Raw genomic sequence first — 24488 nt, forward strand, 5'->3', positions numbered from 1 at the left:
CTTATAAGTAACTCTGTTCATACCTCTAAATGGAACACAACGTTTATAACCAATGAAAATGTTCAGTAAGGTTAGTATGTTTTAGCATGTCACAGAAAAACATACTTATAGCTGAATATTATTATTCATTATTTATCTGCAGTAAGAACATTTATGCTATATTAAATTCTAAGATAATGGAAATAAGCAAATATTTAATTATAATTGACTTAAAATGGTCCAATGATTAACACTATTCAAGAACAAAAAAATAAAATTAAACACATGTACTTACTCTGTATACAAATCTTCTATCATTGCAACAATAATAACAATAAGAGACACGGCAAATATCTGACATCCAGAACCAATGAGAGAAGAAAAGATCAGTGGGTGACTTGATGGCCTAAATACGTCCCCATGCACCTGCTTCCATCCATACTCATCTCCTAGGTCTCTATCCTATATACACACATATGGAGAGAGAAAAGAAAAGCATTTGGAATAAAATTAAAATACATAAAGTAGGTGAAAAATTACAATTCCAGTTTTAAGTTCCCTCCTTCCAAACTTACAGCTATTTAAAGGGATTCAAAATATCGAGAAAAGACATTTCAAATTTAACATAATCACTGCAAGGGCTCCTGGTGACTCAGTTAAGCATCTGACTCTTGATTTCAGCTCAGGTCATGATCTCATGGTTCAAGAGATCTAGCACAGAGCCTCCTTGGGATTCTGTCTCTCCCTCTCTCTCTGCCCCTCCCCTACTTGAGCTCTCCCTCTCTCTCTTTCAAAATAAATAAACTTTAAAAAATAAAATAATCACTGCCTTAATAACTTATAATGTTAAAATATTATGGCATTTACTGAGGTTCAGGAAGGTGGCTCCCAGTTGGGTTCAGAGAATATCAAAAAATGGAAAAGAAAAGGTCTAGGAGCAAACACAAATGGTCAAAATGGGAGAAGAGCACACCGGCTCTCTGAACATTCTTATTCTTGTCATTTATATCATGCCTGTGGCTCATACATAATAAGGGGCCAGGTGGACAATCAAACAGAAAACAAAGATTGAAACCAGTACTTAGATGCCCTAACAATGCAGAAATGTCTTTTATAGCCTGGAATCTGAGAAAATATATGAGGAAATATCAGTTAAATATTATCTGTTAAATATTAGTTAACTGCCTACAGCACTTTTGAAAAAGGATTCAATTTTTCCTTTTCAACCTGAGTAAAGAAGTATCTAAAACATTATTTCTTAAATATCAGTCCCTTAAGATAATCTGGCCTGGGGGTGATCCTGGTCAGACATATCTAAAAAGCACCAAATACATAATACACATTAACATATTAATTCAGTTTTAACCTGTTTAACTCTTTTCCAAACTTATTTAATGATGGAATGTATCTACATAGCACAGCCATTAATATTTTACAGAACACACTTTTGCTCATTTACAACACTGTATATAATATAGTAAAAGAATTTAGAAAGTGAACCTGCCCTCTGAACCTACTAAATCAAATGTAAATGAATTCTTTCGCCCACTCCCTGAATTTAATGCAGTATTTAACAGTATTAGAGAGATGTCAATACAGGTCTACAACTTCATAGCTACAATTCTGAAATCAAAAGCTCTGAAAACTGGAAGTCTGCTTCAGAGTTGGACACATTCTTATTTGGTGGCAAAACCTGGTGCCACCAGGTGCCACCATTCTTATTTGGTGGCAAAAACAGTGAAGAGGTTATTTGTACTGTATACTTATCTCACTTAAGGTGAACATTCAATGTTTTTCTGGAAAAAAAATTAATATATTTGATTATGGGGCACGTAATCAGAATATGTAAAAACAATATATTTGATAAGAGATCCCTCAGGAACTTTTACACCTTTCTAAAACCTGAAAATTCTGAACTCTGACACTCATGTGACTTACATGCCAACATTCAAAATGAGTTAAATTGTTTTTATAAATAAATGTAAAACGTTTGCTCACCATATCATCCATTTCTTCTTCTTTACTGTACCTGGCATAATCTTTTCTTAGAGTTCTCATTAAAATCATTGAAACTAAGCCCACCAAGAAGATAACCATCATGAAAGAGTTGAAAATTGAGAACCAATGAATCTAAAATAACAGAAAATAACACATTACTGACATGAATTATTAATCACAAAATTCATAGGCTACATGATGACAACAGCATGTTAGTGAAAAAAAAAAAAAATCTTTTAAAACTTTTACATAAAAATCCAAACTTGAGACTCACTGGGGATGAGTATTCACTATGCAAAGAGATTGGGTTTCTTTACAGTAAACTTCAGATGCATTAAAAACATGATATTGTATACAGATTTTCACAATCAATTTTACTGTACGAAGTACAATCTGACCACACAGCATATGCTAGTTAGCATTACACAGAAAGAACACAGACTTTGGAGTCAAACAGGCCTCGGTTTTAACCCAGATTCTGCCATTTTCTAGCTATGTGACCCCAGTTCTCTATATAAAAAAGGAAGCCAATAATACTATCCTGATTTGTATGGTTTAACAACATGTATAAGAAGTATGATACCATGTCTGGCACAGAGCAGCAAATATTCAAAAAATGTTAGTTCCCTTCCCTCTAACTGAGCAACAACGTGAAAACCTCCTTAGGACACCAAGACTGAACCATCACAGTTGGCTGCCCTGGATTTAGTCCGCCTTCCAGAATGTATGCTTCACTTGCTCCCAGTTCATCTTCTCCACCCCATCACCTTATCCACTCCCTTGTAACTCTGCTACCCGCGGCAGAGAGAACAACGAGATACCCCGTTGTGTCCCGATGTTCCCAAGACTCTTGACTTTTATCTCACCCACACATCTGTCACAGATTTATGTCCACACTCTGCTTTATAATCACAAGGCACCTCTGTATCTCTGAGTGCATCTCAGAACTCAAAGCATCTGACTTCAAATTCCTTTATATTTTAATTCCCATAAGTTCCTTAAGGATGGCTTCAAAATTTCACCTCTCTCACCAAGGCCCCCATTTCCTTTATTTTTCTGCATTTATCTTCCTAGCCTTTCACTCCTTCCATCAATTTCCTAGATGTTGCCTCCTCTTAAGTCAAGCCTTCCCCTAAGCTTTACACCTTTTTCATTCCTTGAGGTGTTTTTGAGGTGCTCTGTGCTCTCTTCTTGCACCCCTAAATTTGCACCTTTCTCCACCATCAGCAATCTCCAAAAGTCCCTATCTATAATGCTATCTACTCCCTGGTGTGGTTATATGGCTCAAACAAGGTAATAAATGTAAAGCATATAGCTTAGTGCCTAGCTCATAGTAAAACACTGAAAAAACTGACAAGCTGCTATTTCTATTAGTATCTTTTAAAGTGCTTGTTTGATCTTCTGTCCCCTCATTCTTCCCATCTTCTTCTTACCTCCCTCCTTTCAATGCCAATACTTTTCAAATGAGACGACACGTACTACTTCTCCCCTCCCACCCGGCCTCCCCCAAATGATAGAATCTCACCATGTCCCACGAAATGTCTCTTACAGGCCTGCAATGAACTTTTAAAGCGATTCAGCAGTCAATGAGCTGTCCACTCTCCCTGCCACATCGGACCTCTACTGCCAGTGCACCATCCTCCCTGACTGACTGCCCCTTCTCCTCTTTCATCTTCGGTGCGTGCTCCTCCCACCTTATGAACGTTTCCAGAAGCTCCAGTCTTGGTACTCTGCTGTGACTTCTTCAGACTCTCAGAACCTATAACTGGTGTTCCAGTGATGATGGTAACACCCTCACCCTCAACCCCAACCGGGATCCAAATCTCTAGCCTTCTTCCTCATTCATGTTTCGCACTTGTACTAAACATCATCGTTTTTAGTTCAATGTCTTTCTGGAATTTCAGACTTAGACTGCCCTAAAGTAAACTCATAATCTTCTGCCTCACATATAACTTGCTTCTGATTTCTAACTGCTGCTAATGGTACTAACACTTGGCTTTGAAAGTTTAGAATTATATCTGCCTCTTCTTTCTCCTTAATCCTTCCTAAGTAATAATTAATTAGTAAGCTTTTGTTTTCCTTTGATATGTCTCTTGTATATCTATCCCTTCCTCTCCATTCCCATTCCATTACCTCACGCCTGGAAGTAGCCCTAATGGTTTCCTAATTAGTCTTCTTTAATCATGGTCTCTGCCCTTCCTTCCAATCTATCCGAAAAAAGTTACCCGATCTTTCTGAAACATCATTTTCATATACCACTTCTCTATTTTAAAACTGACGGTGACATTCCCTATTTTCTCACATATCAAATCTAAACTATTTTCCCTAATATTCTGTACCCCTTGTAATATGGCTCCCTCACCTTCTCTAGCCAACCTTTCACTCCACTGCATCCTACATTCCAATCAGGCCTATCCTTCTTCAGCGACCCACAAGTACAGCACACTCGTGTCCACCTGTATCCTTCTCATAATTTCTTCTCACATAGGATCTACTTCTATCCACTTCTGTAAATTCTATCTACTGTTTAAAGCCCAACTCAAAAAACCCTCCCTTCTATAAAACTTCTCATCTACATATCCCATTAGTCATAGATGTACTCCTGCTCTAAACTCCTACAGGTACATACACAGAATATTTAACATGAAGGATGTACTGTCTTGTACTTAGGACAGATTTTAACTTGGGCCAGTATGCTGAGTATGCGCACTAGGGTGAAGGGCAGCCTTGGCTCTGTTCCCCACCCTGACACTTCAGGCAAGTGACAAACTCTGTGGCTCTCCCTGAAGAACAGGAAACGGTCAATTGCCTCTGCCTCTTCATAAAATCATTTTTTCCTCCATTTAATAATTTATTTATTGAATACCTACTAAAATTATAAAGGAAATAATGAATGTATTGTTTTGAAATATGTGCAATAAAGGATTACATAAGATTTAACATAAAAGTATCATTCAAGATTTTTCAAAGGAGTCTGCAATTATAGGTTTCTCCAAAGATTTGATTTTGTTCCACCCTGAGAAATTAATGACCCAGAAAAGGACAAGAGAGAAAAATGATACAGATGTTTCATATCTTCTTTCAGTCAATTTACCAAATTTTTGAAAAGAAGTTTTATATAGTTACTATTTAGTAGTAAGAAAAATACAACTAAAATGCAAAACTTTCAACAAAGCTCCCTGCTATTTTCTTATCTAAGATACAAATTTTAAACCAATACCTATTCAAATGTACTATCAGCCTGACATTTTATAATATTCTGACTCCAAAAACTACAAAATACTATTACGATTTTGACATTATTGTAGCAAGAGAAATATTTCTTAAAAATAATAAAGAAACTAGGGGCACCTGGGTGGCCCAGTCGGTTAAGCATCTGACTCATGATCAGATCAGGTCATGATCCGATTGGCTCACATCATGATCTCACGGTTTCATGGGTTTGGGCCCTGCGTTGGGCTCTGTGCTGACAGCGTGGAGCCTGCTTGGGATTCTCTCTCCCTCTTTCTCTCTGCCCCTCCCTAACTTGTGCTCTCACTTTCTCTCAAAATAAATAAGCATTAAAAAATTAAAAAAAAACAAAACTAATAAGGAAACCAGATGTCACAAAGGGGTTACTATGAACGGCTGACTCCAGCACCTCCTAGTGTTGCTAACCCTAAAGCAGCACCCCAGGTTTGCCATAAATTTTATAACACTGGAGAGAAAGAACTAATTGTACCCCAGTACTACCATTTATTAAGCACCTGCTATGTGTCTAACACTGAACTAGGTGCTTTATATGCACTACCAAATGGACTATCACAACCCTGCACACTATGACGATCCTTGCTTCATTATTAAGGAGACAGAGCTGAGGAACTGAGTAATGTGACCACAGTTATAGTGGGTGGCAGAGACAGAGTGTGTATCCAGCTCGAGCTCTTAAGCCTGTGCTTGTAGTCACTGTCCTGGAAACAATCCCTGCTCTTACACAGTAGATCCTACCCCTCCCGCCTACTGAAGGAACATACCGCAGTAATTCTCCTCCCTCTTTGCTGCGCTGTTAGCTTTGCACTCACTGCCGAACACTTCCACGCGTGTTTCTCTTTATCTCAAGAGAAAATCTCCGGACTCTATCCTTCCTACTACTACACCACTTCTTTGCTCCCTTTAGCTGCCAAACTTACAGTCTCCAAAACCTCTCCTCCATGCTCTCTTATACCAGCTCTGTTCAGATTTTGTCCCACTCCTATACCAAAACCGCTCTTTGTCAAGTTCACTGATGACTCCAAATGAATTCAACAGTCACTTTCACCTCACCTGACCCAGCAGCAACAATCCAGAACCAATCTCTCTATCCTCCATGATACACTTTCTTCATGTGGCTTCCAGAACACCACACAAGCTTTTTTTTCCTCCCTCCTCTATTGGTATCTCCTCAGAGCCCTGAGGGGCTTCTCCTACTCTTCCCCTAAGCTTTTCTTACTGCCCCCAGGACTCAGTCCTTGGCCCTCTTCTATTTATACATACTCTTCCTTGGTGATTGCATCCAATCTCACGACTCCTTCAAGGCTGTACTCAAATGTCCACATCAGAGGCTTACCCTGAGCACCATGTTCAAACCACAACTAGCCTTGCCTGTGGCATTCTTGCTCACTGCTCTTTTTTGATGGACGAATCTTTGAACACACTATAGCCTTAACTTACCATGTTTATTACATGTCTCCCCCTACAAGAAGGGTAAACTCCAAGAGGGTGCAGATCTTTGACTTTCATTCTCTAATGTATTCCTCTTACTCACTACTGTGCTTGACACATAACAGGTGCTCAATTAATAACTGCTGAAAGGAGAAATATGCTACACCGCTCTACTAGTGAAAATGCCAAATGGCAACCTTTCCCCCAAGTCACCAGTACCCGATGGCACGAGAAACAAGGCAGGCTCAGGTGTTCCAGTAGGGAATGTTAGTTGAGAGCCCTCATATTTTCAGATATTATCTAAACATTGAAGTTATTTGTGCCTCTACCTTCAAACATGTTCAGAACTACCTAAACACTGTATCTGAAAAGAACACACCAGGAGTAGGGAAGTGGAAATTTTAGGTCCAGGAGTAGCATGCTAAATCATTCAGCAGTGACTAAATCCCAAATAGCTTAATTTTTTCTCCTAGGACCCAGAGGAAGATTAGAAGTAGTGACAGGTTCTGGTGAAGTCTGGCAGCAATGATACAAATTTCAAACCACAAAAGCTTCGGAGCCATCTCAAACACAGACTACTAAGAAACTTCAGAATTCCAATCTAAAAGATCAGGTCAAAAGGCGTAAGCTGCAACTCAAGAAAAAAGTCAGAAGAATGGATACATCTCCTTATATCATGTTGTCCTTTCATCTCCATCCTTGAAGGAGGGAACCACTAAGATAAAAACTTTTTTCCTGTAAAAAACCAAAGCTACCACCTGTACAAAACCAGCCAACAATGCCACTGGACTAGACTTACAATCTGAGCTCCATCTTGTATGTACTGGTGGGGGATGAGGGGTATTTCTTCCCATTCTTGATGTTTCTTTTTGTGTGGAAAGATTTCCATCAGCAAATGGTCTTTGGTCTTACTCCACTCTCATCCCTTCCTTCCTTTCCTAAAGGATACACACATTCTGCTCTGTTTCTCCACATTTAAGTTTCCTAAGGGCAGGTGCCCATATACAGAAACTTGCAATAGTCCAGCACTAAGTGCGAGAAGTCGGTCTAATTCTGAATTTCAATATTAAGAAGCCCACCTGTCCAAAGACAGAAGTCACATTTTCCAATATTAGCCTCATTAATAATAAAAGTGATATCCTGGCTTTTGGTATGTTGTATCCTTCCCTGGGGTTACTCAAAATCAGTTTAAAGCACAGGCATGATGAAGAGGGTTTTTGACTGCTTCCCTTCAACTCTCTATCACCCTAGGACTCTAAGCTCACCTGTGAAATCACCACTAGCCCAATGTTTGAACTCCATGGCCTTAGCACAGTGCCTTGCATATGGCAGATGCTCACTAATGTTTGTTAAACTGACTGAAACACATAATGAATGTCTTAAAAGATACAATTTACCTACCCTGTGTTGAAAAAAGGATGGATCAAGATATTTGTCAAATCGATCCTCAAATTTTACATCTGACTTTTTCCACTTGACCTGAAAAAAATTTTTTCACACGAAAATAAAGGCCAGTAAACAAATTAACAAGCTAACAAAATTCTGAGCACAATTAGGGAAGATTTACAGAATTGGAATAGGAAACTAGAGAAATGGTGGAAAGTTACTGCCAATTTGAGAAGCTGAAACACGTATGATAAAAAACCAACTTTCCTCTCTGTGTATTAAAACTTCCAACTTTACCTAGAGGGATCATTTCAGTTTTCAAGGACATTAATGTAAGTATTTGCTACTTATATACTCTGACCTGATAAATTGATAAGAACTGAATCAAGGGGTCCCTGAGTGGCTTAGTCAGTTGAGCATCCGACTTCAGCTCGGGTCATGATCTCACAGTTCGTGAGTTCAAGCCCCGCGTCAGGCTCTGTGCTAACAGCTCGGAGCCTGGAGCCTGCTTCAGATTCTGTGTCTCCCTCTCTCTCTCCCCCTCTCCCACTTGCTCGCGCACTCTCTCTCTAAGATAAATGTTAAAAAGAAGAACTGAACTAATTAGACCAATTAAAATAAGAATCCACCCATCTTTGACATTAGACTGCATTAGTTTTATTACAATTATCAAACTTCTTTATAAGTTCAGTTCCCAGAAATATCATTTGTACTAAGTACATATGCATAAGCTTAAAAAACTTAAAAACTGGCTACTACCAATGGACTCATTCCAGTTATCAGGGAAAAAAACTGGCAAAGAGAGAGGCTACCTACATCAGATTTTTCTTCTTTCCACTATTTTTAATCCTAATGGAACAGAATTAACTTGACAGTTGCAAAGGGCTCTGACAAGCTCTTACTCTGCAGGAGTATCTTATTCCAACTGATAAAGCAAAACATGGTAAACTATACCCATCCAGCAATTTTCAATACAGCATCATCTCTATCTGCAACAGTAAAAAGGAAAGAGAAACAACAAGGCATACTACAATCTAAAAATGTAACCATGAGAATACATGGCTGGGTTAGCTATAACTGCTCAGTTATAATGGTAAACTTTGCCATAGCCAATGAGAAGTCCTGCAGATGCGTACCTCTATCTAATACAGACCTGAGGCAAATCTTCTCCCTGCTTGTAGGAGGCTTACTTACATGCATTAAGGAAACAGTCTTAATAATATTCTGTTGCACCCTACTTTCATTTACTAAAGTAGTAAAACACACTTTACTGTTGCTATCAGGTCACAAACACTCATTAATGTATAATTATTTTAATACTTACTGAATATGACATCTGGATTTTAGTATTGGGAACAAGTTTCACCTTTCCTTCACTAGTTAGATTAACATCAACAATTCGATTTCCATTAAAACCTATTTCAAGTTTTTTGTAGGTCCAAAGATAGTAATCTTCTCCATTTTCATCTGCTTCACCAACAATACCTACAAAAGAAATAATACTTTATACAAGGTAATATCACTTAATATTCAAAATATATTAGAGGCTAAAAGCTCATAAAGAAAGTTCTTATAAACAAACAATATTTGAGGAATATTACCATTATTCCTCATGGTTAGAAAAAGGCAAAAGTATAGGCTGGAATTCTACTCTTTGTTAACTACTTGGCAAACATAAACCACAGCCACACCATGAACAGTTCAGCATAACCTGTCACTACTGATACTCAAAGTCCATGCTTTGTCATGAGTATCACCTTCATTGTAATAATTATCACCTTATATGTATATACTTCCTAACACCTGAAAATTTCAGGGAAGTACTATGTCATCATCTGGCACAGTCATCCAGTTAGTAGTGGCCAAACTAAAATTAAGTTTCAGTTCCCCAGAGGCCCAATCCAGTACTTTCTCTAATAACCTACACATTCCTAAATAAGCTTCACATAGGCGTTTATGGGTACCAAAACTTAAAATGTCTCTTCTTTATGTTTCAAGCACTGGCCCCATCCCTGGGAAAACATCAAAATGAAGAGTGTTGAAGATAAATGTTAATGAGGCACAGTTTAAAATGATCATTCTGATCACAATTTCAGATACTGGAGGAAGACCCGAACAGTGTCAGGGCAATAGGTGGTAGCTAGGGATCTCTCTCGTGTGCCCGCATACTGTCAGCTATTTATCTAACGTTCCCTACCAAAACCTATATACTTCCCAAGAACCTTATACTCTAAAAGTGACTCCTTTCCTCTATGGTTAATGCATCTCATTAAAGTAGTAGGGGAAAAAAAGATCCTTTCTTATTAAGGAGTATTTGCTTATTAACCAAAGTTGTTCTCTCAAATTGATACAAATTCAAGGAATATAGTTTCATTGTATTTGGGGTTGCAGAGGGATAATGAAATCCTTCTAATAATTAATTTCATCAAGGTTTATTTACCTACATACTCTGAAAACTCTGGGGTAGAGACAATTACACCAAATAAGCTATTCTCTGAGGGTTGGTTTTTTTTGTTTTTTGTTTTTTTTGAGAGAGAGAGAGAGAGAATGTGAGTCGGGGACAGGGGCAGAGGGAGAGAGAGGGGGAAAGAGGGGGAGAGAGGGGGAGAGAGGGGGAGAGAGGGGGAGAGAGGGGGAGAGAGAGGGGGAGAGAGAGGGGGAGAGAGAGGGGGAGAGAGAGGGGGAGAGAGAGGGAGAGAGAGGGGGAGAGAGAGGGGGAGAGAGAGGAAGAGAGAGAGAGAGAGAGAGAGAGAGAGAGAGAGAGAGAGAGAGAATGAATCTCAAGCAGGCTCCATGCTCAGTGCAGAGCCCAACATGGGACTCAATCCCACAACCCAGGGATCATGACCTGAGCCGAAATCAAGAGTCAGGCACTCAACCGACCTGGGTTGAACCACTCAGGCACCTCTCTCTAAGGGGCTTTAAAAAAAGATTGTGAAATACTTACCCCAAGAAAAAGCTAAATAAGAATTTTTTTCTGACAAGAATTTTTGTAGTTCAGACATTCTAGGACACCCAAACGTATCTTTCCTAAACACGACAGACCCTGGAATCCCAGGGCTAAAAAAGATTTATTTTAACAGGAAAGCACAATTGCCATGTTGCTAAGGAAATCCACAGAAATGACCAAAAAAAAACTATGGTCATAAAAGAAACCCAAAAGCAATGGAAAAAGAACAGGAGAGGAACTTGCTCTCCCACCAAAAACAGAGGAAACCCTGACTAATGGGTTCTTCTGAACTACAGGCTCACAAATCTTGAGCGACTATTCAGCACATCTTCCTGCTACCCCCAGAGCTGATCACAGAAATGTCTGTGTTAATGTTAACGCTAATTATAGTCATTAATATGAAATGCTTACTATTTATACCTAATTAACATGCAACAGAGTAGCAATGATGCATACAATTACATCTTGAGATTGACTTTCTTACAAATTTCATCTTAGAACCACGTTAGACTCTGGTCTGATATGTTCAGTATTTCAGTTTGCTGCTCAAGAATATAGTGGTCTGCCAACAAATTAAAGAATCAGAATGTTTATTATACATAAGAACAGGTGTCCAAAGGGGGAAAAAAACCCACCAAGAGAATAATATGATCAAACATGCTGGTTATCATAGCATAATGACTGAATTTCATCGTATTCTTTTTTTTTTTCTTTTCTTTTTTTTTTTTTTCATCATATTCTTAACAAGTTCACCACCTTCACGTAGCTCAACCAGCTATGGGACTCTCCCCACCTCGTCAGTAGCATACATATCTGGCAGAGCTCTGTGCCTTGCATGCTGTCACTCATATGAGACACAAAGGGACACAGAGCAGCTGTGGTCCCCAAATGCCCTGCCAATTGCAGTAAGTACTCAACTATTCTTTCGAATAGTCACTTCCCACCCTCTTTAGAATATTCACTTACTTTATACTGACTTGCAATACTAACTCATTTCAACAGTACATAGATGTGAATTCCTTTACCTAATACTGATGTTCTCCTGCAAAGCTGCATGTCAATATATCCTTCAAAGAAAAAAACCAACTAAAATAATCTAATCAAGTCCAGCACAAGCAGAGTTTGGATTTTGTATAGGTTTATATTAACTATCCATCAATACAGAAAAATAAGAGCTAAAAACACTAAAATGTTTTTAGGGGTGCCTGGTTGGTTCAGGCAGTAGAGACATGACTCACGATCTCAGGGCTGTAAGTTCAAACAGGGTGTAGAGATTACTTAAAAATAAAAATCTTAAAAAAAAAAATGAAAAAAATTTTAAACATACAGTGTTAGGAACCTGCAAAACAAGTCGCTCAGGAGACTGTCTTATCTAAAACCATACTACCACAGTTCCACATGAGAGAAAGCCCAAATAAAACTTCAAAATCTTATTTAGTTCCTTTGATTATATATGACAGAATAAGTGAAAATAAGATATACAAAAATGGGGGAAGGGAAGATACTTCAGATTGTTCAAAATGCCTTTTAATTCCTTAAATCTGCAAAGTTATACTATATAAAAGTTGTATTTTGAGGGAATATCATATAAGGTTTGGCAACGTTAAAACCCCTTCAAGCAACAGGGATCATAAAGAGTCAAAAACTGTATGATCAACAAGGGATCATAAAATTGATGTTAAACTAATTCCGTGGAAAATAGTGAAAACTCATTTACTGATTCAGTGTACAATCAATCACCTTAAGAGTCATTACATAAGTCATGCTTATTATGCAAGTATGCCCAAACTTTAAATGGAACATATAATACCTACCCCATATTGGTAAGTCATCTATGTACATCTGGTACCAGTAGTGATTTTTAATAGCATACACAAATGCATCTCTCTTTTCTTTATCTAAGTCAATTTCACAGTAAGTGGCTGGCATCACATCATCTGCATAAAATAAAAATTGTGAATTAGCACACTGGTTTGCAAAATAGAGGAAAAATTACACAAGAAAAAGCCAACATTTCCTTAAGTTAAAATTTGTATTCATAACAGTTGAATTTGGATGATAATTATAGGAGGATTCATTCAGTTGATAATTCTTTCCTTTTTAATGAATGTTTTAAGATTTTTCAAAATAAAAGAATTTAACCATCTTTATTTTCAAAGACTATCTAATTACATAAAGAAATTTTCCCTTGTATAAAGAAAATTATACAAGAACATTTACAAAATAATTTTAAAATGAATAATTTGCTTTTAAAAACAAAAATAAAAAAGCTTACAATACACAGGAAAGTTCTCATTTAATGTACATAAAAACTCAAAAATATGATCCTAAATAGAACAACTTCTAGCTGTAAGATCTCTGAGATAAATATTCATTTTAACATTCTTGGAAATGCAAGTCACTGGAGGCCATAGATTCTATGAGGAATTCTAGAGACTCTTCATAATTAGAAAGATTAAAATACAACCTCCATCTAGCAGGTGTCACTGTTTATTAATTACCCAACGGTCCCATAGAGATGAGTCATTTCCACTTGAATGCTTTAAAAAATACTGCTACCACAATACTGTTCAGATGGTCTCTAACCTATAAACCTTTCAAAAATGTGCTTTCAAAATGGGCTTATAAATAAGTGCTAGGGATACAACGTACAACGTGATGACTATAGCTAATACTGCTGTATGACATAGGAAGGTCTTTAAGAGAGTAAATCCTAAAAGTTCTCATCACAAGAAGAAAATTTTTTTCTTTCTTCTTTTCTTTTTATCTATGTGAGAACATGGATGTTAGCCCAACTTATTTGTGGTAATCATTTCACAATATGTGTGAATCAAACAATCATGCTTGTATGCCTTAAACTTCTACAGTGATATATGCCGCTATTTCTCAATAAACTGGAAAAGATGTGCTTATGGTCATTAGTTTCTAAACAAAATAAGACCAAACCCAAAAAACCTGCAAACACTCTAGATGTCCACTTAAATGATTAAATTGTTTTTGTAGATTACTTAGGCAATTAGAATAAATGATAAATCCTAACAACGACAACAACAACAACAAGAAAGCACAGTTGTTTAAGGTCTCCTGTATTATATTATTGGTTATTTTAAACTTGAAATGCAATTCCCCCCAAGAAACAATGTTAAATTTCTTAAATCTTGATTAAAACTTCTTAAACATAAATTGCAGCTGAACCATGATTAACAGCCAGCTATATTATTTCCACGAGAAACAGCAGTCTGAGTTATGACACTAGCAACATGTCTTCCCAATCCTCAACAAGAAAGAACAGCTTTCCCTTACTAGAGCTCAGTCCAGAGTGGGTACCCCAAAACCATAACACCAAGACGGCAGGAAACACTAAGTCCATGAAAGACAGATAGGGAAATACTCTCACTCCCAAAGTAGAAGAAAATTGCTGTCGCCTCCAACAATGGCTCCCACACAGACTTCCTTTCCACCAAGGCCCTTTCAGGCAGCAAGGAATTTAGGATTTTCATAATGGCAAAAACTGAGACAGAGCAGAGAAGGGCGGGAGGGTTAGGACACGAGATTGCTAGAAAGGGTTCCTACAGAGGAACTAGAAGAACTGGTAGCAAGAGGTCTCCAGATTTCCAGAGTGTGATAATGCACAAAGGGCAGCAGGAGACTACCGCAATGAGGGGAGAAAGAACCACAGGAAGGTCCAGGCTTGGGCAGCAGCAAACAGCTGTGAGAGACCTCACAGCAAATACTGCAAAGCCACCAAATTCCTTGCTGTTAAAATCAGACATTCACAGATAATCTCCATTAACAGTGTGGAGGTCTTACACACGAAGTTCTGAGATATACAAAATGGCATTTAGCTGCATAAAGCTCTTAGGATTCCTCACAGTCTGAACTTCAGTTCAATTCTCTCTTGCCCAACTATCTATCATCTTCTCACCCTATACTCTAGCCAAACCCAACTACCTGCAGTTTGCACACATCTTGTGCTCTCTTGGCCTCTGGACTTTCTGGCCTGTGTTGGAAAGTCTACTACAAATGTCTATCCTAAAATTTTTCCCATCTCCTACCCTCTCCTCCGTAGAGTAATCCTGAATTCCCCACCCCTCACACCTCTCAAATACCAGAGCCCACCCCTTTCTGTGAAGTTCCATGGCTTTCTCCCCATACCTCCCTATGACACCTAAGCCTATACCACTTACAACCTCATACCAGTATCTTACCTCCTCAAAAAGACCGTCAGGCCTTGAGAGCTATGTGTATACTGATTATATCCTTTTTATCCCCACCTATGCCTGTTTGAGTACTCTACACAGAACAGGCACTAAACAAACAAACAGAACATTTTAGCAAATTTTAAGAGCATGCTTTTACATTTATTCAGCAAAGGAAAACATGAAGTATATGACAGTATGCACATATACACTCATTTGTGTATGATTAGTGTGCGTGTGCGTGTGTGTGTGTAAGGAGAAAAATGCCAATATAAACAAATGAAGTTTTTGAGTGGAGTATCTCAGAATGATTCACAAAGAGGTCTTGAAGAGTATCTTTCACTGATGTAAAATCTAGTAAAGAAACGGGTCAAAGGGAAAACCTATCTTTATCGTGGGCTATAAAAAGGACCATGTGAGGTCATATTTTAATGAAATTCCTCTTGCAGACATGTGGGCAAATACAAACATCACAAATAATTGAAAAGTCTGGTTGCTCAGCTAAAACAGCACTTCTCTCAGTAGGGAGCTGCTTTGAAAATAACTAATGTAAAGTGTCTAAATATGCCAAATCATTGTTCAGCATTTAATTGGAAAACAATTCTGAAAAATCTATCACCGTAAGTCACTACTGTAAAATTATAAAAGGACATACCTTTTTCAGATGAAATACACACCTATGAATTCTGAAGAGGAGCCAATTAAGATTTCACCAATGTAAACACACATTATATGGCGGGGATGGGGGGAACAAAAGCAAAGTTATAAAGTGGTAATGTTAATACTGACTTTTCAAGCAGACAGCACGGGTAGATTCTGGAAATTACATACCAGTATATCTGTCATCAATTCACAACAACACCCCAAACTAATAACTGAATGGACAATGCAAACATTGCCAAAAGAATATGGAAACCATTTGAGTTCTCTAGGAACCTATCATGCCTAGCTTTATTAGCTTTCTCTTTTGATAGCATTACTTAACTGGAAATCACAAATGCTCTAACTCAAATTCAGCAGCACTTGGCAGTTTTTCATGAAGTCACCATAGACGAATTTATAGACAGAAACTTGAGTTTTAGTCTGGGTTCTACTATTGACTAGCTATGTGAATAAAAGCCAGTCATTCAACCTTTGCAAACCTCAGATCCCTCACCGGTAAGACAGAGATAACATCCATGCTATCTCTTTTCCAGAGTTGTTTTAAGAATTAAAAGTGTCAATATATTCACAGTGTTTCCTTGGGCCACATATCCTTTTGAGAATCCAATGAAAGTGGTGTCTCCCTTGTCCCCCCAAAATGCACATTCACACAAAACTAAATGTACAATTTCAGAAAACCCATGGACCCCTGAAGCCAGAGTTTCTGGTTCAACTTTGTACACCCAGAGCCTACTGTAGTGCTGGAAAGCACTAAACACTCAAAATCTGCTGAATGAAGAAAAAAAAAGATCTGGAAAAACTGGTATAGTCACAGTTAATCAATATATATATTGAAAGCATTATATTATATATTAAAGCATATATATATTAAAAGTATTAACTGACCAAACTATCTGGAATATAAACTGTACAATTTTTTCCTAGATGACTAATTGGCAACATATACCAAGATTTGCCTCTGGGGCTCCTGGGTGGCTCAATCAGTTGAGCATCCGACTCTTGATTTCAGCTCAGGTCATAATCCTGGGTCATGGGATTGAGACCCTTATGTTAGGCTCCACACTGAGCATGGAGCCTGCTTCAGATTCTCTCTCTTCCCCCTCTCTGCCCCTCTCCCCTTCTTATATGATCTCTCTCTCTAAAACAAAAACAGAGAGAGAGAGAGAGAGAAAGGCCTTAAAAATGTTTATATCCTTTGATTCAGTAATTCTAAGAATTTACCTTAATAAAAGATTCAGAGATGCATTAAAATACTTAAGTGCTAGGGTAGCCAAATGCATTATTATTTCTAATAGAAAAAAAATCAAAAAAAGCAAGGAGGGGGGGCACCTGGATGGCTCAGTTGTTTTTTTTTTTTTTTAATTTTTTTTTTTTTTCAACGTTTATTTATTTTTGGGACAGAGAGAGACAGAGCATGAACGGGGGAGGGGCAGAGAGAGAGGGAGACACAGAATCGGAAACAGGCTCCAGGCTCCGAGCCATCAGCCCAGAGCCTGACGCGGGGCTCGAACTCCCGGACCGCGAGATCGTGACCTGGCTGAAGTCGGACGCTCAACCGACTGCGCCACCCAGGCGCCCCTGGCTCAGTTGTTATAGTGTCTTTCACTCAGGTCATGATCTAGCAGTTCGTGAATTTGAGCCCTATATCAGGCTCATTGCTGTCAGCACAGAGCCTACTTTGGATCTTCTGTCTCCCTCTCTCTCTGCCCCTTCCCCACTTGCGCTCTCTCAAAAATAAAACATTAAAAAAAAAAAGCAAGCAAGGAAGAAAGAAAACAGAAAGGAAGGGAGGAAGAGAAGTAAAGGAAAAAAAGAAAGAAAACAATCAGAATACCTTATCATCGGGAAATGGGGAAAATTACAATATCCAAGTTATAGAATACAACATAAACACATTTTAAAAAAAGTAATTAACAGGGGCACCTGGGTGGCTCAGTTAGTTAAGCATCTGACTCTTGATCTCGGCTCAGGTCATGATCTCATAGTTCATGAGACTGAGCCCCAGGTCAGGCTCTGCACTGACTGTGTGGAACCTGCTTGAGATGCTCTCTCTGTGCCCCTCCCCCACTCACTTTTTTTTTGTCTCTCTCTCTCTCAAAATAAATATTAAAAAAAAGAAAAAAAAGAAGAGTAAAAACTATACATAACTTATTAACAGTAAGTTAAAAATATTATGTATCTGACACATAATAAACACTATATGTTACACAATTTTTTGAAATCATATATATAACAGGAACCCAATTTTTTAAAATTCTAAATAATGTGGGTGAATGCAAAGAAAGAAGGATGGAAGAAAATGTTAATGATAATTATATCCAGGTGATTTTTTATTTGCTTCTTTATATTTCTCTGTAGTTTCTAAATTTTGTACACTGATCCTATATCATTGTCGAAATCAGAAAAAAATATATACACATACATTCTTTTGAAAAAAAAAAAAAAAGATATCAATCTGGAGTAGAACAATGTTATCAATGGTTTGAAAAGGAACTTATAAAAAGCCCAGGCTATTCAAATTTGCAGTCAGCACAAGGTTTAAGGAATTGCTAACACCAGAATTCAAAACACCTAAATACAAGATTCAGTACAAGATTCAAATTATTTGGTCTGGCTAAAACACTCTGGTTGAAACCAACAGGACAAAATACGGCATTAAGTTCCCAGACTTCCAATTAAACAAGGCAGATTAACCACAAGTATGTGTCCTTTCCCTCCTGAAACTCCATTAAAATGTCAATAAAGGAATAAAAAGGATGTAGGTACACAAGGACAAAAAGAGGACAGTAAGATTTCAAAGCATTTTTGGAACACTGAAAATTAACAGAAGATGGTAAATGACTAACAAAGCAGAAGAAACCATAACAGAAGAAAGGGGGTTGGTGTCACAGAACACAAGAGACACTTGAGATTCTCAGGACTTGAAAGGCACCACACACGTCAAAAATTAGGGGACAGGATCTAGGGCTGAACACATAGAGGAACTGTATAAAAATATGTTTATGGAAGGCTTAGATGCCCAAGTTCCCTTTTCCACTCACCACAAAGCTAGATGAATAACCTCAATCCCCCCCTCCAGTAGACCAGAGGCACCTTGCCCTAGAGAACTCCAACAAAAAGGCTGCACAATTAGGGAGAGTAGAATCCAGGGACTGAAAACAGGGTGGGGGGATTAACTTAAGTAAAAATCTTTAGGCAGAATGAAAGGACCTGCCACTTTTCCAGACTTTTCCCCAGTCTTTGGCAATCAGGCCCTTACCACCCAGACAGGTATCTGGAAGGACATACTGCACTGTGGTTAAAAGCTCAAACTCTAGCCATGCACTCCCTAGGTTCAAATCCTTACCCTGCCACTTTGCATCTGTGAACCCTTGGACAAGTTACCCAACCTCTGGGCCCCAACCTCCTCATCTGAAAAACAAGGATATACACCTCATAACATTGAGGATGAAAACTGTCAAGACTGAGAATCACTGAATTAGAAATACATAAGACTCAGAGTAGCCTTTGGCATTTCCCTTTATCTGTAGTTCTCTTATCATTTCACTCTAGAGAAGCAAAAGAAATACTTATATTTCTTTTATAATTTCATCCCTCTGTTAAGTTGGGATATTCAAGAAAAAGAAAATTCAAAAGAAGATCAATAAAACAAATGGGAGGAAAGAATCCTCTAGAAGCCATCAATTTTTCAACAATATCCTTCATTATGCTGTAAGAATTCTCAAATGAGGGAGAAGGGGAGTGGAAATGACCTCCCCTGGTTAGGAATTACTATTCCAGATCATCTAAAGATCATAGTAGAACCAATTATCATAAAGAACAGATAGGCACAGGGTGCTATCTGAGCCTGGGTGGCTCAGTCCGTTAAGCGTCCGACTTTGGCTCAGGTCATGATCTCACAGCTTGTGGGTTTGAGCCCCACGTCCGGCTCTGTGCTGACAGCTCAGAGACTAGAGCCTGCTTCAGATTCTATGTCTCCCTTTCTCTCAACACCTCCCCCACTCTCACTCTGTCTCTCTCTCTCTGTCTCTCTCTCAAAAATAAACATTTAAAACAATTTATTTATTTTTTTAAGTTTATTTATTTTTGGGACAGAGAGAGACAGAGCATGAACGGGGGAGGGGCAGAGAGAGAGGGAGACACAGAATCGGAAACAGGCTCCAGGCTCTGAGCCATCAGCCCAGAGCCCGACGCGGGGCTCGAACTCACGGACCGCGAGATCGTGACCTGGCTGAAGTCGGACGCTTAACCGACTGCGCCACCCAGGCGCCCCAAAACAATTTATTTTAAAAGAACAGATAGGGAGTGCCTGGGTGGCTCAGTTAAGCATCTGACTCTTGATTTTGGCTCAAGTCATGGTCTCATAATTCGTGAGATCAAACCTGACGTCAGGCTCTGCACTAATAGCACAGAGCCTGCTTGGGATTCTCTCTCTCCTATCTGCCCCTCCCCCACTCACAAGTGCGCGCTCTCTCTCTCTCTCTCTCTCAAAATAAATAAACTTAAAAAAAAAAAGAGCTTACAATGTCTTAATAGCTAAGGATGCAAGAGTGAACAAGAATGCCACTGTCCCTGCCCTAGCAGAACTAACTAAACTACTTAGCAAGCTAGTACAATAGTTTGAGGATAAATCAAACCCTATAATCAATAAACTAATTTAACATTTCATAATTGCTAATACAAAATTAAGTTGGAACTACAGACCCACACTATGTGTGATTAGTATTCCTATCAATGGCCATTTTAAAAATGTAAACTATGTATCAGGAACTTTGATAAATGCTCTACACAAACTACCTCATTTAAATCAAACAATTCTGTCAAGTAGATATCATTTCCTTCATTTCACAGACGAGGAAAATGAGATTCAAAGTGTAAGAATAACTTGTCCATGACTAAACAGGTAGGCAGAGGTGGCACTGGGATGCATCAAGTCTCTCTGACTCTAAAGCACATGTTTTCTCTATTCTGCAATGGCAGAGTTCCAAGAGGTACCCTCTAAAATCATAGGGTAGGGGCGCCTGGGTGGCGCAGTCGGTTAAGCGTCCGACTTCAGCCAGGTCACGATCTCGCGGTCCGTGAGTTCGAGCCCCGCGTCAGGCTCTGGGCTGATGGCTCGGAGCCTGGAGCCTGTTTCCGATTCTGTGTCTCCCTCTCTCTCTGCCCCTCCCCCGTTCATGCTCTGTCTCTCTCTGTCCCAAAAATAAATAAAAACGTTGAAAAAAAATTTAAAAAAAAAAAAAAATAAAATAAAATCATAGGGTAATGCATTCAGGCCTGGTTCAAAGATACCCAACTTAATTCTGCCCTTCTATTTTTAATCTTATTTAAATGTTCTTGGTTTAGTATTTTGTCTAATGGTAGTATATAACATTATTAGGAGGAAAAAAAAAAGCTGTACATAAAATCTCAAGTGAGAGGCATCCTACATTAGACTTAAGACTGTCACTTGTTCCCTAAAGGTCAATTTAGTGACCTTTATGAGATAATACCAATTCATTTAACCTGGCAGAATCTACTAAATTTTAAAAAAGGCATGTATATTTATCTGTGTGTGCATGTGTGTGTGTGTGTATATATATATATATACAGTATTTTCTAGTTTTGAAGTATTTCCAAAACTTTATGTTCTTATTTGAATACGCCTTTAGAAGAACCTTTAAAAATCGAATACTTGAGAGATGAAAAGATTAACAATATAAATGTTTCTATAATTCACATAGGGACAGAAGGCTCGAGTTTCCGTGGCATTATTAGTATGCCATGATACGCCTTGGGCAAATCATTTCATCTCTGGGCTTCACTAAGGGGAAATCAGATGACAATCTCTAAGGCGCATCCAACCTTTAAAATTCTATGACACCATAAATAACAACCAGAAAACCTAGTAAAACATTTCTCAAAGCATGATCAACTATGTCTTTGAACAGGGCAAGCAAAAGAGAAATCTAATCAGCATTTACTTTTTCATTGGGACCACTTAATTTAGCAGCTCCCTTAGCAGCACATCCGCCTGCGTTGGAGGTGCAGAGCTGAGAAGACTCCAAGGAACCGCCAACTCTCCGGGAATAACACCTGGCCAATCCTTGTGCTTTTCATCAAAAGGTGCTTAGTCGGAAAGGAAAATAAAGCCCACTTTTATAGCCCACGAAAACGTTCCCCTCTATCTAAACAATCTACCCATTTCAGCCTCAAGGAACGAATAAAAGAGGACAAGTGAAAATAGCTGAAAGATTACTCTTCTTTAGTAAACAGGGTGAGGACTTCAAAAAGTGATCAAATATGTCCACGGCAACAAAGCAGGACTCAGAGTTTTTTTTGCCTATTCTCTCTCTCTGGTTCCTCCTTGGTACACTAGAAATGTGCACCAAATATGTAAAAGAAGAAAGTTATGTGAATAAATGTAGGATTGATGTTCTCAAAGATCCCACATGCCAGTCCAAGTTTTCTCCTTACTTGTAATTAAGTAGTTAAGTTGCCTGATTAAATTAAAACTCAAGCCTTAGGGCATGTTTACAATAATTTATAAAGTTACAGGCAGGTCACTGTGGTTTAAATTTACAACTTCATTTTATAATTAAGCCCCAAAGAACACAGTGTGGGGAAAGGGTGGGGAGAAGAATACAAATATGTACACCTATTTTCAACAATAACAAAAAATATTCTGAAAACAAGAATGAAATTTAACTAGTCAAAATTAAACATTATCTTTAAAAATCTCAATTCACATCCGTTTCTCAAAAGTGCAAAAATAGCAGCAATTACGGTTCATTTTACACTTGTAGACAATGAAGTCACAATTAGAGTAAAGAGCTTCAGTAAAATCAATGCAGTAAAAAACAGTTAAAATTCAGAGTTCCTGATTACAAGATCCAAGCTCTATTCAAAAATCAGGACACCTAATCAAAGATCCTGTAAAAACTCAATTACTCAAGCTTCTGTTCACTGGGTTAAAAATGTCTATGCAGGAGGAAATATACTCTCTGGCTAATTTCACAGAGAAAAATTAGAAGTTTAAACACTTTAAACTCAAAGGGCCTGATAAAATAGATACCTGCATAATAAATAGATGAGGATTTTTTTCCAATTTTAACAAGTCTTTGACCTAAAATTTAAAACCACACTATCTTACAAGAATTGAAAGAGTAAATTAACACCCACTGATAAATACATTCTGAGCCAATGGTACAGGTCTGAATTTGAGGCTTTACACAGAATTTTAAATATCCATATACCCCATGACATTCCTGCACCTCCAGAAATTATGAAATCTCCTGACAGCCTTCCCTAACCACATATGTCCAATAACTAGAAGGTTTACTAGAAATCACTTTTCAGGAAGAAATAGGTTAGGGAAATAAAATTTTAACAAATATTTACTTTATTATTTTACAAATATTCAAAATAAACCTTTGTTACTTACTAACATACTTTTCTCAATGCAACTTAACTTACAGATTAAAACATTTTTTAGAGTTTAAAGCAGTGGTTCTCTAAGGTCAATCAGCAATGTCTGATGACAGGCTGGACTGTCACAACTGGAAGGTGCTACTGGCACTTACTGGGTAGAAGCCAAGAACTTTGCTAAACATCCTACAAAGTACAGAACAGCCCCCCACAAAAAAGAATATCTGGCCCCAATGTCAATAGTGTCAAAACTGAGAAACCCTAGTCTATAATCTGACTTGTACTATAAGGACTATTAAGGTTTACTTACCTTTGAATTTAATATCCAGACCACTAAATTCCAATTCAACTCCTTGAAGTGCTTCTCCCAGAGTTTCATGGTAATGACTGATACTTTTTTTTGACCCCACACAAAATGGAAGTGAAAAGTACTTATATGTCTCTTGGCGATTATGGTAGGGCCCAACAGTATTCATCCATAAGACAACTTCCTCTTTATCATGATACTGAAACAAACAAAAAAACAAAAAAAAAACCAAATTATAAATTTTTTAATCTAATTTAAATTAAGGGAGTATTTGTTATATGATCTAAACAAAAGTGTACTGTGTTTGGGAAGCTATAAAATACTGGAGGTTTATTTTATTTTAATCTGATGATCAATGTCCATACCTTACAAAGACACTTGTTGAATTTTAAAATTATATCTTCTGATTGTGATCTCAGGCAGATCCATCTTTTCTAAACTTTGTTTTACAGAAGGTATTGTTTAAACAAAGTCCAATAGCACATAAGAGTTCAACAGCACATCAAATAATGGTGAACCCAGAACCAGTATTATTCACCATGCTAACATGGACAAGGAAGGAGGAAAGAAAATCAATAGCTCACCCAGAAACTCATGCTAATCATTAGAAACTAAATAATCTAATGTTGCCAGCAAGCGCAAATAAAATTTCATCTCCTTTCTGATCTTTTCCGTGGCCATTGGTCAAGGTACTAGAAATGACTAAACAAGAGGAAGAGAAACCCATGCTATGGAAATCTCCACAGTCCACTCAAGCCATCATTCTATCTTCCCCCTTTACTAGCCTGAAAGACATGTACTGTATGCATACTTCTTTGGATAAGTAACAATGATTCTCGCCATCAGTAAATACCATCTGTAGCTAAATCTGGAGTGTGGTCCAATGACTGTGGGTAGGTGACTCCACCTTTCCAGGGTC

At 38.0% G+C, this 24488-nt stretch overlaps 1 protein-coding gene across 1 annotated transcript in view; it reads right to left on the minus strand.

Moving 5' to 3' along the window:
• The window catches only part of TM9SF3 (transmembrane 9 superfamily member 3), a 69888-nt gene that overhangs the window by 34952 nt on the left and 10448 nt on the right, over window positions 1–24488 (minus strand). Inside the window, exons 2-7 of the mRNA XM_086680513.1 lie at window positions 23573–23768; window positions 12808–12930; window positions 9368–9528; window positions 8059–8136; window positions 1978–2109; window positions 275–441 (exon numbers count right to left, since the gene is read on the minus strand). Coding sequence (XP_086536639.1) covers window positions 275–441; window positions 1978–2109; window positions 8059–8136; window positions 9368–9528; window positions 12808–12930; window positions 23573–23768 — 857 coding nt within the window. The remainder of the gene's footprint in view (window positions 1–274; window positions 442–1977; window positions 2110–8058; window positions 8137–9367; window positions 9529–12807; window positions 12931–23572; window positions 23769–24488) is intronic.

Source organism: Puma concolor, chromosome D2, assembly GCF_028749965.1.
Source record: "Puma concolor isolate L17-30 chromosome D2, mPumCon1.1.hap2, whole genome shotgun sequence".
NCBI classification, from domain to species: Eukaryota; Metazoa; Chordata; class Mammalia; order Carnivora; family Felidae; genus Puma; species Puma concolor.